The sequence below is a fragment of the Salmo trutta genome, chromosome 26 (genome assembly GCF_901001165.1).
Source record: "Salmo trutta chromosome 26, fSalTru1.1, whole genome shotgun sequence".
In the NCBI taxonomy this organism is placed as follows: domain Eukaryota; kingdom Metazoa; phylum Chordata; class Actinopteri; order Salmoniformes; family Salmonidae; genus Salmo; species Salmo trutta.
In genome coordinates this window covers 21,052,249-21,068,093 of record NC_042982.1, presented here as the reverse complement: position 1 = coordinate 21,068,093, position 15,845 = coordinate 21,052,249, and the positions used below count along the sequence as shown (strand labels likewise).

At 45.5% G+C, this 15,845-nt stretch overlaps 1 protein-coding gene across 1 annotated transcript in view; it reads left to right on the top strand.

Moving 5' to 3' along the window:
* Nucleotides 1–15,845, top strand: part of dnhd1 (dynein heavy chain domain 1) — a 38,492-nt gene that overhangs the window by 21,027 nt on the left and 1,620 nt on the right. The window contains exons 29-41 of the mRNA XM_029715224.1: nucleotides 555–704; nucleotides 939–1,130; nucleotides 1,332–1,582; nucleotides 6,395–6,575; nucleotides 6,893–7,328; nucleotides 11,777–11,887; nucleotides 12,254–12,430; nucleotides 12,634–12,812; nucleotides 13,026–14,063; nucleotides 14,181–14,352; nucleotides 14,423–14,530; nucleotides 14,913–15,138; nucleotides 15,569–15,660. Of these exons, the coding sequence (XP_029571084.1) occupies nucleotides 555–704; nucleotides 939–1,130; nucleotides 1,332–1,582; nucleotides 6,395–6,575; nucleotides 6,893–7,328; nucleotides 11,777–11,887; nucleotides 12,254–12,430; nucleotides 12,634–12,812; nucleotides 13,026–14,063; nucleotides 14,181–14,352; nucleotides 14,423–14,530; nucleotides 14,913–15,138; nucleotides 15,569–15,660 (3,313 nt within the window). The remainder of the gene's footprint in view (nucleotides 1–554; nucleotides 705–938; nucleotides 1,131–1,331; nucleotides 1,583–6,394; nucleotides 6,576–6,892; nucleotides 7,329–11,776; nucleotides 11,888–12,253; nucleotides 12,431–12,633; nucleotides 12,813–13,025; nucleotides 14,064–14,180; nucleotides 14,353–14,422; nucleotides 14,531–14,912; nucleotides 15,139–15,568; nucleotides 15,661–15,845) is intronic.

The following is a 15,845-nucleotide window of genomic DNA, read 5'->3' as shown; positions in this document are numbered from 1 at the left end:
ACACTCCTTTTGAAGCTTCCAGTCTGTTATTCGAACTCAATCAGCATGACAGAGTGATCTCCAGCCTTGTCCTCGTCAACACTCACACCTGTGTTAACGAGAGAATCACTGACATGATGTCAGCTGGTCCTTTTGTGGCAGGGCTGAAATGCAGTGGAATGATTTTTTGGGGGATTCAGTTCATTTGCATGGCAAAGAGGGACTTTGCAATGAATTGCAATTCATCTGATCAATCTTCATAACATTCTGGAGTATATGCAAATTGCCATCATACAAACTGAGGCAGCAGACTTAGTGAAAATTAATATTTGTGTCATTCTCCAAACTTTTGGCCACGACTGTACGTGTTGCTTCTCTTCAGTGTTCAACATGATCTGTACTGTACCTTTTGGAAATCAAAATGTCTGCGTTCCAAATGGCATCCTTATCCCTATATGGGGCACTACTTTTGACCAGAGCCCTATGGACCGGGTCAAAAGTAGTGCACTACATTGTGAATAGGGTGCCATTTGGGAGGTATCCCATATTAATGGGTTTGCCTGTCTGTGTTCCAGTGCTTGTACCCGCTGCAGCGTGTGACAGACACAGAGCGAACACTGTGTGAGCGTGCCCGGCAGCACTGTCTAATGGAGGAGAACAGACTATCTCACCTGGAGGAACAGACTCATCAGGCCCAACAGCAGGCAGAGGACGCCTTCAAGGAGGTCCCACTCATAGATAATAACATCAGCCTCTCTATCTATATGGTCCCAGTCACCTCTCTGCAATCATCATACTTATCACATTAGCACACTACGCCTGCCTATTCCCTGTATAGTGCACTACTTTTGACCAGGGACCTGGTCAAAAATAGTGGACTATGTAGGGAAAACGGGGACATTTTGATGTTTGTCTTATGTTCCTAATACTGTATGTTATGTTTCCTTGGACCTACCTAGGTGAGTCCTCTGTACCAGACTGCACTTGATGCTCTTCAGTCTCTGAGCACGTCAGACCTGGTTGAGGTGCGACGCTACAGATTCCCCCCAGATGGAGTGATCATCGTTATGGACGCCATATGCCTGTTATTCAACCGCCCACGCAACTGGGAGAGCAGCAAACAGCTGCTGGGACAGTCCAACTTTTTCCAGGTCAGGGGTCAAACAGAATGAGGCATAATTTTCTATTGGTAGAATATATGAGAGGAATTAAGAAAGTTACGACCTTACGTATCCTTTTTAAAAAAAAAGGATACTCTTTGTAATATGCACAGCGAGTTTGCAGTGACATACATCAAAGTTCATGGATTATCTCCTATCATGAGGTAATCTGTCTTGTCTGTTTTTTCTTAGGAGTTGGAGTTCTTTGACCGCTCCATGTTGAGCGACGACCTGTTCCGTCAGTTGGGCCAGATAGTGCCGCAACGAGCATTCTTACCGGAGTCTGTGCGAGGTGTGAGCCGGGCGTGTGAGTCCCTGTGCCGCTGGGTGAGGGCAGTGTACCAGTATGCTTGTGTCCAGCGCCACATGGCCCCCCAGGAGGCCCGGAAGAAACAGCTGGAAGTGCGCATGGCGGAGAGCCGTGCCCGGCTGCGTGTGGCCAGGTGTGAAGTCCTGTTGTAATTTGGTTGAAGGACAGTAGGGGGAGCATGTGTGTTTATTTCACCTTTATTTAACCAGGTAGGCCAGTTGAGAACAAGTTCTCATTTACAACTGCGACCTGGCCAAGATAAAGCAAAGCAGTGCGACACAAACAACACAGAGTTACACATGGGATAAACAAACATAGTCAATAACACAATAGAAAAATCTATATACAGTGTGTGCAAATGTAGTAAGATTAGGGAGGTAAGGCAATAGTGAAATAATTACAATTTAGCATTAACACTGGAGTGATAGATGTGCAGAAGATGAATGTGCAAGTAGAGATACTGTGGTGCAAAGGAGCAAAAAAATAAATAGCAATATGGGGATGAGGTAGTTGGGTGGGCTATTTACAGATGGGCTGTGTACAGGTGCAATGATCGGTAAGCTGCTCTGACAGCTGATGCTTAAAGTTAGTGAGGGAGATATAAGACTCCAGCTTTAGTGATTTTTGCAATTCGTTCCAGTCATTGGCAGCAGAGAACTGGAAGGAAAGGCAGCCAAAGGAGGAGTTGGCTTTCGGGATGACCAGTGAAATATACCTGCTGGAGTGCGTGCTACGGGTGGGTGCTGCTATGGTGACCAGTGAACTAAGATAAGGCGGGGCTTTACCTAGCAAAGACTTAAAGATAACCTGAAGACAGTGCGTTTGCCGACGAATATGTAGCGAGGGCCAGCCAACGAGAGCATACAGGTCGCAGTGGTGGGTAGTATATGGTGCTTTGTTGACAACACGGATGGCACTGTGATAGACTACATCCAGTTTGCTGAGTAGTGTGTTGGAGGCTATTTTGTAAATGACATCGCTGAAGTCAAGGATCGGTAGTATAGTCAGTTTTACGAGGGTATGTTTGGCAGCATGAGTGAAGGAGGCTTTGTTGTGAAATAGGAAGCCGATTCTAGAATTAATTTTGGATTGGAGATGCTTAATGTGAGTCTGGAAGGAGAGTTTACAGTCTAACCAGACACCTAGGTATTTGTAGTTGTCCACATCTTCTAAGTCAGAACCCTCCAGAGTAGAGATGCTAGATGGGCGGGCGGGTGCGGACAGCGATCGGTTGAAGAGCATGCATTTAGTTTTACTTGCATTTAAGAGCAGTTGGAGGCCATGGAAGGAGTGTTGTATGGCATTGAACCTCATCTGGAGGTTAGTTAACACAGTGTCCAAAGCAGGGCCAGAAGTATACAGAAAGGTGTTGTCTGCGTAGAGGTGGATCAGAGAATCACCAGCAGCAAGAGCGACATCATTGATGTATACAGAGAAAAGTGTCGGCCCGAGAATTGAACCTTGTGGCACCCCCATAGAGACTGCCAGAGGTCCGGACAACAGGCCCTCTGATTTGACACACTGAACTCTATCTGAGAGGTCTGAGAGAAACCAAGGCTGTTGAGTCTGCTGATAAGAATGCAGTGATTGACAGAGTCGAAAGCCTTGGCCAGGTCGATGAAGACGGCTGCACAGTATTGTTTTTTATTGATGGCGGTTATGATATCGTTTAGGACCTTGAGCGTGGTTGAGGTGCACACATGACCAGCTCGGAAACCAGATTGCATAGCGGAGAAGGTACGGTAGGATTTGAAATGGTCGGTGATCTGTTTGTTAACTTGGCTTACCTACTCATTCAAGGGTTTTTCTTTATTTTTACTATTTTCTACATTGTAGAATAATTGTGTAGACATCACAACTATGAAATAACACATATGGAATCATGTAGTAACCAAAAAAAGTGTTAAACAAATCAAAATGTATTTAAGATTCTTCAAAGTAGCCACTCTTTGACTTGATGACAGCATTACACATTCTTGGCATTTTCTCAACCAGCTTCATGAGGTAGTCACCTGGAATGCATTTCAAACCATTTCAAGGTGTGCCTGTTAAAAGTTAATTTGTGGAATTTCTTTCCTTCTTAATGCATTTGAGCCAATCAGTTGTGTTGTAACAAGGTAGGGGTGGTATACAGAAGATAGCCCTTTTTGGTAAAAGACCAAGTCCATATTATGACAAGAACAGCTCAAATAAGCAAAGAGAAACGACAGTCCATCATTACTTCAAGACATGAAGGTCAGTTGATCCTGTGCAATCGCAAAAACCCTCAAGCGCTATGATGAAACTGTCTCTCATGAGGACCACCACAAGAAAGGAAGACCCAGAGTTACCTCTGCTGCAGAGGATAAGTTCATTAGAGTTACCAGCCTTAGAAATTGCAGCCCAAATAAATGTTTCACAGAGTTCTAGTAACAGACACATCTCAACATCAACTGTTCAGAGGAGACTGTGAATCAGGCCTTCATGGTCAACTTTCTGCAAAGAAACCACTACTAAAGGACACCAATAAGAAGAAGAGACTTGCTTTGGCCAAGAAACACGAGCAATGGACATTAGACTGGTGGAAATCTGTCCTTTGGTCTGATGAGTTCAAATGTTTTATTTTTGGTTCCAACCGCTGTGTCTTTGTGAGACGCGGAATAGGTGAACGGATGATCTCCGCATGTGTGGTGAAGGAGGTGGTGTGGGGGTGCTTTGCTGTTGACACTGTCAGTGATTTATTTGGAATTCAAGGCACACTTAACCAGCATGGGGTACCACAACATTCTGCAGCGATACGCCATCCCATCTGGTTTGTGCTTATTGGGACTATCATTTGTTTTTCAACAGGACAGTGACCCAAGGCTGTGTAAGGGCTATTTGACCAAGAAGGAGAGTGATGGAGACCCACTGACTTTTTACTTTTTCCACATTTTGTTACGTTACAGCCTTATTCTAAAATGGATACAAATAATTAAATCCTCAGCAATCTATACACAATACCCCATAATGACAAAGCAAAAACAGGTTTTAGAAATGTTGGCAATATTATAAAAAAAATGTAAAACAGATTTATTTACATAAGTATTCAGACTCTGCTATGAGACTCAATTGAGCTCAGGTGCATCCTGTTTCCATTGATCATCCTTGAGATGTTTCTAAAACTTTATTGGAGTCTACCTGTGATAAATTCAATTGATTGGACATGATTTGGAAAGGCAGACAGCTGTCTATATAAAGGTCCCACAGTTGACAGTGCAAGTCAGAGCAAAAACCAAGCCATGAGGTCAAAGGAATTGTTCGTAGAACTCTGAGACAGGACTGTGTCGAGGCACAGATTTGGGTAACGGTACCAAAAATAGTCTGCAGCATTGAAGGTCCCCAAGAAGACAGAGGCCTCCATCATTCTTAAATGGAAGAAGTTTGGAACCCCCAAAACTCTTCCTAGAGCTGTCCGCTCGGCCAAACTGAGCAATCGGAGGAGAAGGGCCTTGGTCAGGGAGGTGACCAAGAACCCGATGGTCACTCTGACCGAGCTCCAGAATTCTTCTGTGGAGATCGGAGAATCTTCCAGAAGGTCAACCATCTCTGCAGCACTCCGCCAATCAGGCCTTTATGGTAGAGTGGCCAGACAGAAGCCACTCCTCAGTAATAGGCACATGACAGCTCACTTGGAGTTTGCCAAAAGGCACCTAAAGAATCTCAGACCATGAAACCAAGACTGAACTCTTTGGCCTGAATGCCAAGCCTGTCTGGAGGAAACCTGGCACCATCCCTACAGTGAAGCATGGTGGTGGCAGCATCATGCTGTGGGGATGTTTTTCAGCGGCAGGGACTGGGAGACTAGTCAGGATCGAAGGAAAGATTAATGGAGTAAAGTACAGAGAGATCCTTGATGAAAACCTGCTCCAGAGTTCTCAGGACCTCAGACTAGGACGAAGGATCACCTTCCAACTGGACAACAACCATAAGCACACAGCCAAGACAGCGCAGGAGTGGCTTCAGGACAAGTCTCAATGTCCTTGAGTGGCCCAACAAGAGCCCGGACTTGAACCCGATAGAACATCTCTGGAGAGACCTGAAAATAGCTGTGCAGCGACCCTCCCCATCCGACCTGACAGAGCTTGAGAGGATCTGCAGAGAAAAATGGGAGAAACTCCCAAAATAAGGGTGTGCCAAGTTTGTAGCCTCATACCCAAGAAGACTCGATGCTTGAATCGCTGCCAAAGGTGCTTCAACAAAGTACTGAGTGAAATGTCTGAATACTTATGTAAATGTGATTTTTCAGTGTTATTTTTTATACATTTGCAAAAATATCTAAACCTGTTTTTGCTGTGTCATTATGGGGTATTGTGTGCAGATTGAGGGGGGAAAAAACAATTTAATCAATTTTAGAATAAGGCTGTAACGTAACAAAATGTGGAAAAAGTCAAGAGGTCTGAATACTTTCCGAATGCACTGTATAAAGGACTAGGTAAAACAATATGCCAGTTAAGACAAGAAGATTCAAATATACCATAACTCTTAGTGCCACTATTCAACAAGGGACTAACTTCCTCATTCGGAATGACTGGAAGTGAGTGATAGCAGCACAGAAAGTTCGCCATCAAAGTGAAAAATAAACACAATCGTAGTGAATTTCAGCAAGGTACTCAGCAGACACATGCCATAACTGCTTTACTGCCACTATTCATTTAGACGTTTTTAAAAGTATCTACAGCCACTTAATTACTGGATATCCCATCCACTGATCATGTTTTCAATGCTAATCCTATAGAATCCAGCAATGGCGCTGGTCCCATCAATTTGTGTATTTTCTAACGCTTCCATATAGAATTATTGCGTTGTCTTTACCTTCCCATCGTCAACCTAGATATAAGAAGTAGGAAAGTTTGAAGATTGTAAGTATGGGAGCAGGTGGCCTTGAATAAATAACAAACGTCTAGGTATTGCGATACTACACCAGGCTGCAGGAGGAGGAGGCCCGGGAGCAGCTGGAGGACATGGAGAGACAGCAGCAGTTCCTCAGACTGGACCTGGAAGAGCTGACCACCCAGATGTGTAAGGCTGAGACCCTGGAAAGAAAAGCTGCTGCTGCAGTACAGCAGGTCCAGTGTCACATCACTGACTGGACTGCTGCAGCAAAGGGAAGTAACACTCATACTAAAAACACACTGTAACACTCATACTAATACATGCCAATCGATATGTCCCAAATGGAACTCTATTCCCTATATAGTGCACTACTTGCACTTGGACTATGGGCCCTGGTCAAAAGTAGTGCACTATATTGGGAATAGAGTTACATTACAACTCGTACTGCTATATTTTACCTACAGTAATTTATTTACATTTTAATCAATCTTTTTTACTTTTGTGTTGATGTTTTAACAATAATGCAATTATGTTTTTATTCTAGAGAATAAAGAACCATAACATGGTCCACTCCTCCTCTCTTCTGTAGGAGACAGAGATTAATAACCAGACCATATCAGGGGACGCTCTGCTCCTGGCTGCCACCATCACCTACCTGGGTCCATTTGTGCCAGATGTACGGATGGTACTATTGGGGAAGTGGAGAGAGCTGTGTCTGTCTGGACACATTAACATCAACCCTGAGGACCCTAGGACCTCTCTACTCCCTAACCCTGCCTCCGTGGCCCCTGGGCCACCTGGGGCCCTTGAGGCCCCTCTCCATGTCCCCATCCCTATGGGAGCAGAGCTGCAGATGGCCCTGGCTAGGGCTGTAGGGGTGGACCAACGCCAGGTGCTCGGGGTGCCTCCCAGGCTGGTGCTCAAGCTGCTGCTGTGGGGATACAGAGGCCCCTGGGCTCAACACTGGCCCCTGCTGGCAGACGCTCAGCAACATGAGATGAGTGCCCAGGCCATGCTGCTGACAGGTGAGCAACTAGGAGCCCCTAGGGGCTGATCTTAAGTAAGTTTTGTATTTTCCTCACTAATGGTTAATGTCAGGATTGAGGGAGAGGAAGCTGATCCTAGATCTTTACCTAGGGCAGGTATTCCCAAACTGGAAGAAAAAAAAGTGCAATGCAGTTGGGGATACGCCAAATATAAAAATGTGATTCACATTAAAAAAAATGTTTTATATATATATATATATACACATACATTTTTTTTTTTTTTTTTTTTTTTTTTTTTAATTCACATTTTCAAACATGTTTTTTTCTCGGCTGAGTTGCCTCATTTCACTGCCAAAAAGAAAATTAAACCATTTAGTGTTCAGCGAAATAACATCACAATGTCAAATACAGGTAGCCTAGTCAAATAATTAACATCCAATAACATTAACCGTTACTCTCTCGCAGCAGTGTTGCCAACTTAGCGACTTTGTCGCTATATTTAGCGAGTATTCAGACCCCTCTAGAGACACATTTTCAAAAAAGCGACTAGCGACAAATCTAGCGACTTTTTATGGTGTTATTGGAGACTTTTGCTGACCAGTCCGGACACGTGTGTCGCAAAATAAATTTTGAAATCCATGTTATTCAATTATTGCACCCACACTGCTCGCCAACGAGAGTCTGCGATGCCAAGGGCTAAAATAGAACTCATTTCTATTTCTGACGCAGATCGCGCTGAAAGTCCTGCCTCTCCCATTTCCTCATTGGTTTATAGAAGCAGGTACCCACGTGCCATCTCCTCATTGGTTATACCCACGTGGGTGATTGAAAGACCAACTGTTTTGCCGGTCGTCGTGGTAATACTAGGAAAGTTTAGATGCCAATCACCATATAAGTTCAAAGATGAAAAAGCCTGGAAGGAGGAGAGATGACTAGAAACGATTTGGTTGGCCGTTTTATGTGTGGATTAATTGTCGGAGTAGAGGACCTTGTGCATTTCAGGTAAAATAACAACTCAATGTTTATATCCCAGGACAAATTAGCTAGCAACATCAAGCTAGTTAACAGGACAAATTAGCTAGCAAGTGCAAGCTAAATTGCCATAAATGTTTAATGCTTTTCGACCTGTCCCCAAGTTAATGTCATTGGTTCAGAGTTTGTTTTGATATTTTAACCTGCGTGTCGTGATCGCGTTTGGTGTAGGGGGACAAAATACATTTATGCACGCGTGCAGCCGGTTTGGGTTCCGAGCAGCGGGTGCTGCCGTGGGCCCCGCCCCCGTCCCAAAGCACTCACAGGCTGCCCATCCTCGTGCAGCAGTCCCTCCCAGCTACAGGAGGAGATATTCACCCCTCCGCGTCCAGACTGCAAATGAATCGTGCATGCGGGAAGCCGCCGCTGGCTGATTCCGGCCTGGCATACAGGGCGGGGTGTAAATGTAAAAAAAAAACGTACAAATTTAAAAAAAACTTTTAAAAAACTAAGTAACTCCGCCAGAGTGTCTCTTTGGGTCACTTTTGCCGGTCCCAAGCCCGGATAAAGGAGGGTTGGAATTGTGACATTAAAAAAAAACAAGAATCGACAGAAAAAAGTTCATTTGTAGTTCTAAACATATTTAGGGTGTTTTTTTTATCTCTGACATTATTCTTCTCTCCTACAGCGTCCATCACAATTACATGCACATGGCCAATTATGCAAATTAGGTGATGACATCATTTAGCGACTTTTAGGACAGCCAATAGTTACTTTGCTTACTGAGGAGTTGGCAACACTGTCTCGCGGGAATTCCATTCCCGGCCCGTATGTAGCCAAACGTAGCTGTTGCTCATTCCGTTTGCTCGAAAATGGATGAATGGTTAGAAAAAGTAAGGCCCGCGTCTATAGAGACAGATACCAGCTATAGAGACAGATACTACACCTGCACCTGTTGACGACACAAGTTGTTCTGCTTCCACGAGCACATCCAATGCTAGCATCAGTAATTCTACATTTGTTGTTAGCTTAGCTAGCATGGACACTGACAGTTGTGAATCTGATTCAGCCGAAGAACTACTGCCCCCTGACCTGGGAAAGCACTGAACAACAGACATGGACGTTGGACCATCGAAGAGGCGCAAATATGATGAGAACTACATTGATTTGGGGTTCACTTATATTGGGAGTAGTGCCTTTCCTTAGCCACAGTGTGTTATATGTGCAAAAGTACTATCTTACAAGTTGATGAAACATTCACTCTTGCGCAGACATTTAGAAACAAAACATGCCAATCTGAAAAATAAGCCACAGGATTTTTTTGAGTGAGAATTAAGACGACTTTCGAGTAGTAAGACATGTATAAAAGCAACATATACCATTAATAAGAAGGGGCTAGAAGTGTATTTTATGGTGAGATACCGAGTGGCTTGGACAAAGCAAGCCCCATACAATTGTGGAGGACTTAAGTCTTCCTACTGCAGCGGATATGGCTGTGACAATGCTGGGGGAAAAGGCCCAAAAAAACTATACAGACAATGTCTTCATCAAACAACACTGTTTCATGACGCATCAGTGACATGGCAGGAGATGTTTTGAAACAACTACTGCTTTGCATACAAGCCAGTGAATTCTATGCGTTACAGCTGGATGAGTCAACAGACGTGGCGGGCCTGGCACAGCTCCTGGTATATGTCCATTGTGTTTATGGGGGGTCAATTAAGGAAGACATCCTGCAAACCAGTACAACAGGAGAGGATATGTTTAAAGTACTGTACAGCTTTGTGACATCAAATGGACTTTGGTGGTCAAGAAGTGTTGGTATCTGTACTGATGGCGCAAAAGCCATGACAGGGAGACATAGTGGAGTGGTAACGCATGTGCAAGCAGTTGCTCCCGACATCACTTGGGTACACTGCATCATCCACAGAGAGGCTCTTGCTGCCAAGGGAATGCCTGACAGTTTGAAAGACGTTGGACACTACAGTGAAAATGGTTAACTTTGTTAAAGCAAGGCCCCTGAACTCTCGTGTATTTTCTACACTATGCAATATGGGCAGCGACCATATAACGCTTTTACAACATAGAGAAGTGCGCTGGTTATTAAGAGGCAAAGTATTGACACGTATTTTTTAATCGAGAGACGAGCTTAGTTTTTTTTTACTGACCATAATTTTCACTTGTCTGACCGCTTACATGATGATGAGATTCTCACACAACTGGCCTATCTGGGTGATGTTTTTTCTCGCCTTAATGATCTGAATCTAGGATTACAGGGACTCTCCACAACTATATTCAATGTGCGCGACAAAATTGAGGCTATGATTAAGAAGTTGGAGCTCTTCTCTGTCTGCATTAACAAGGACAACACACAGGTCTTTCCATCATTGTATGATTTGTTTGTGTGCAAATGAACAAGCTTACGTACAATGTCAAATGTGATATAGCGAAGCACATGAGGGAGTTGGGTGCGCAATTACGAAGGTACTTTCCTGAAACGGATGACACAAACAACTGGATTCATTATCCCTTTCATTTCCTGCCTCCAGTCCACTTACCGATATCTGAACAAGGGAGCCTCATCGAAATTGCAACAAGTGGTTCTGTGAAAATTGAATTTAATCAAAGCCACTGCCAGATTTCTGGATTGGGCTGCGCTCAGAGTATCCTGCCTTGGCAAATCGTGCTGTTAAGACACTGATGCCCTTTGCAACCATGTGCCTATGTGAGAGTGGATTCTCGGCCCTCACTAGCATGAAAACTAAATACAGGCACAGACTGTGGAAAATTATTTAACACTGAGACTCTCTCCAATACAACCCAACATTACAGTTATGTGCATCCTTTCAAGCACACCCTTCTCATTAACATGTGGTGAGTTATTCACAATTTTCGATGAACAAATAAGGATTTATATATAATATAATCAATAATTTTGCTCTTTATTATTTGTGCCCTGGTCCTATAAGAGCTCTTTGTCACTTTCCACGAGCCGGGTTGTGACAAAAACTCACACTCATTCTTATGTTTAATAAATGTATCGTATAGTGTGTGTGGCAAGCTTACAATGATGGCAAAAAACATTTGTGAACGCGCTGACCCTGGTGCTAGAGGGGGTCTGCAGCTGGAGGTTGAATGTTAGAAAGGGTATGGGACTGTAAAACATTTGGGAACCACTGACCCTGGTGCTAGAGGGGGTCCACAGCTGGAGGTTGAATGTTAGAAGGGGTACGGGACTGTAAAACGTTTGGGAACCACTGACCCTGGTGCTAGAGGGGGTCCGCAGCTGGAGGTTGAATGTTAGAAGGGGTACGGGACTATAAAACATTTGGGAACCACTGACCCTGGTGCTAGAGGGGGTACAGCTGGAGGTTGAATGTTAGAAGGGGTACGGGACTGTAAAACTTTTGGGAACCACTGACCTAGGGGAAACATCACAGTCAAGGTTAAACAAAAACTGATTTGTACATTTTGGGTTTGAGAAACGCTGATTGTGTATGTTGCTTCCCCATCAGGCCATCTTCCAGGGGACGACACCACAGCTCAGAGGGAGGGAGAGTATGAGCTTGTGGTCAGTGCTGATGACCCAGACCTACTGGACAAAGTCAGGCAGGGTTCAGAGAAAGGTGAGCTAATGGAGTTACTACATATTGTGCTGGAGGTACATTTAGATGTTTGTGAGACTGATACTGGTTCCTTTCCTTGAGGGGCTTTACTCTTTGTCCCTCACTCACATCATATTGTGAGCCTGGTGGTCCCAGATGTGGTCCAGTATGGTTCAGTTGGTAGAGCATGGTGCTTGCACCGCCAAGGTTGTGGGTTTGATTCCTGGGGCCAACCATACGTAAAATATATGCAAGCATAACTAATTTGCTTTGGATAAAATGGCATATTAGCTGTGTGTGCTCTTGCGAACAACATTTCTGTCATTGTCAACATGACATGAGTGAAATTATGGCACAGACTAAGGCTATAATTTTGTTTCCGTGCAGGATTGAGGGTGTTGGTTACCCACGTGGAGCGAGCAGTCCCCAGCCCAGAATTCCTGGAGTTGTTGATGCGGCCGGCAGGGAGCCATTCTCCTGGTCTGAGACGACCTGTTCAGACAGCCCATCCCGAGTTTTGCCTGTTCCTCAGCACTGCACTACCAGTCAGACTCATACTCAATGGTAGGAAATATATATACCAGTACATACTTTTCTTTCTGCTCATGAAAGTAGTAGTTGTCTGAGCCAGAACGGCCTATAGGGCAGGAGCCTATATCCTGTTTCTGTAGCGTGAGGCAGCTTGATGTACGAGTACACCCCCTCCCTGGACAGGACCCAATGAAAGTACTAGGTTACTACATTAATTCTCCATTGTGTCCCCACAGAGATCCACCCGTCTATCCTGTCTGAGGTGTGTGTCATTGACCTCTCTCTGAGCTCCACTGAGGTGCAGGAGCTCATGTTGACAGAGCTAGTGCAGTCCGAGTGTCTGGAGCTGTGGGTTCAGCACTGTCTCGTCAACACCGACAAGAAGGCACTGCAGGACAAACTGTGCCAGGAAGAGGTGACCCAATAAGAATGAGACCTCTATTTCTCTGGCTTTAGAATATAGTATATTGCTCTGTGTTATACTGTATTTTGCATCCCAAATGACTCCCTATATAGTGCACTACTTTTAACCAGAGTCCTGTGCACTACATAAGGAATAGGGTGCCATTTGGGAATCACAATACGGGTTTATAGCAAAGGATTTATTCCCTTTATTCCCTCTCCCCAGGTCTCTCTAATGGAGTACATCCTCCAGTCCTTCACCCCTCTGCTGCAGGACCCTGAGTTCCTTCCCCGGGTGTCAGCCTGTCAGACAGCCTCCCAGAAGCTGCAGGCTGAGATTATGGAGCTGAGCCTGGAGCTGGAGCGCCACAAGCCCCTCCTGGCTGACTTCCACAGAGTGGCAGGGCTGGCCACAGCCCTCTACCAGGCCTTGCAGGAGGTGGCACGCCTCTCCCCATTCTACTTGTTCCCCCTGAGGACCTTCCTGTTCGCTGTGAGGGGGACGTTAGTCCTGAAGGGCCGACCGGATGTTACCTTTAGTGGAGAGGTAGTGACAGGGGCGGTCATGGCAGAGATCACGCATAGGATGGTATCTCACCTGTTGGCCCAGTACCGGCCCTGCCTGTTCCAGAGCCATGCAACCCTGCTGAGGCTCCTGGTGTCTGTGGCTCTGTTCCTGCACAACGAGGGCTGCTCGGAGGTGGAGCGGTTGGCATTCCTCAGGGGCCTAGGAGATATGGACCTCCCAGTAGATGCTTCCACACCAGCCTCACCTCCACCGTCTACCTCTCCATCTCAGCATCATGTGCTCCCCAGCTGGGTGCCTCCTCACACCCACACAGAGGTCCTCCGGCTGCAAAACATCCCAGCCTTCACAGGGCTGCTCTCATCCCTGGCCACCTCTCCCAGCCAGTGGCAGGAGTACCTGCGCTTCCCCTCCTCCACAGTGGTCGGGCCTGTCCCCTGTCGCTCTCACTCCCACCTGTCCACTCTGCAGAGGGCTCTCCTCTGGAAGACCATGCTGCCCCACTGGCTGGCTGCTGTGGCTGAGGACCTGGCTGCCTGTCATCTGGGCCAGCCCGTGCGGTCAGCGGTAGCTGGGGCCCCTCACACCGGCTCCCCAGAGGCCCTCTCCGGCTTCCTGAACAAACACAATGGGCCAGTCATAGTCACACTCCCAGGCCCAAGCAGAGATGGATGGGCTAGCATCCAACCACTTCACTGGCTGAAACAAGTGTCCCAGTACCAAACAGACAAAAGAGGGGTAATGCTTGTCTTACATACACACAAACATACCTTTTGTGTTCAATTTAAATCAATTGCCATTATATCCAACATTCCAGTTTTGTGTAATAATCTTCTAAATGACTGTTGATTTCAGGTGAAAGTCATATCATTTGGAGCTAAATGCCAGAAGGAGGTCATCCTCTCAGCACTGAAGATAGCTGTTCATGATGGCCATTGGTTGGTTTTTAACAACTGTCATCTGTTAGACCAATGGGATGACGAAGTGGTGTGTCAACTCAATCAGTTGATATCCTGTGCAGCCAAAGGTGAGAATCACAATAATAATCACCAATCTTATCTGTGTAATCTCAAATCTAATCCTATTATAATTTCCAGGGCACCAAACAGATGTGGAGACAGATGGTCTGTGTGCAGGTAGTCGGGTCCACCCACGCTTCAGACTGTGGTTTATCACACGAGGATACACTCCACTCTCCATCCCAGGTACTCAATAGAACATACTATCACAGACACCTCTTTTTCTATGACTGTTAAGTGTTAGGATACTTCCCAAATGCCACCCTATTCAAAATATATTGTGAACTACTTTTGACTATGGGCGCCTGGTCAAAGATTAATGGCTCTATTCAATTGGTATCGCAGAATTTCTGCACAAAAGCCCAATTGAAATTTAAAGGGAATGTTCCCACGCTGGATTTTTTCCCCCATCAGACCCGGGATTCAAACTGGCAAATCTCTGGTTGCTGGCTCGACTCTCTAACCGTTACCCCGGGGGGGTGCTATTTGGGATGCATGGCCAAGACATAAATACTATATAGACTGTATAGGGTGCCATTTCAAACTAATTGTCCTCTCCCCCTGGCAGCGTCAATGAGGGTGTGTGCGCTGCGTCTGGTCTGTGACTCTCCTTGGGATGTGAAGGAGGAGCTGTGCTCTTCTCTGCGTCAGGTTGTGTCTGTCACTTTGTCTGCCGCAACCTCTGGTGTCACAGCCTGCACCATTGAACCCATGCTACGCGCTGCCATCCTGCACTCTGTCCTGCTGCAACGACAGGCATACAAACACCTAGGCCAGGGAAACATCTATCACTGGTGAGATGACTATATATTGGCTATCATGATGACAGATGATACAAAGCCCTGCGACAGGCTAGTGTCCTGTCAAGGAGGTGTACCTGTACATCACAGGAGGCTGCTGAGGCTCATAATAATGGCCGGAACAGATCTAATGGAATGGCATCAAACACCTGGAAACCATGTGTTTTGATACCATTCCACTGATTCCGCTCCCATCATTACCACGAGCCCGTTCTCTAAAACGAAGGTCCCACCAACCTCCTGTACTGTACGTCAAGCTGCCTCACGCTACAGAAACTGGAGAAACAGCTCATGCCCTGTGGGCCATTCTGGCTCTGACAAAGCTTACTTACTCTCATGATAGATGATGATGAATAGGACATATTATTATTACCACAACATTGGTTATATGCATGTTAAGGATGTTTTTATTTTTTTTCTCAAGGACTCAGGAGGACCTGCTGGCGCTGGTGGATGCTCAAGTCCGCATCGCCAAAGTCTGTGGCAACCCAACTGGGGCGCTGGAGTACATAGCAGGTAATGCTGCTTTCTCTACTTAGACCTTATGTAACAGTTCAGGACTCCCTGGTAACTAATTAAATGAAGAACCATTCCATAAATTGAAATGGAATTGTCAATGGTAAACATATTGTTCATATTCTGTGAAAATATGAGTACCTAATTTCTTGGTATGCATCCCAAATAGCACCCTATTCCCTACA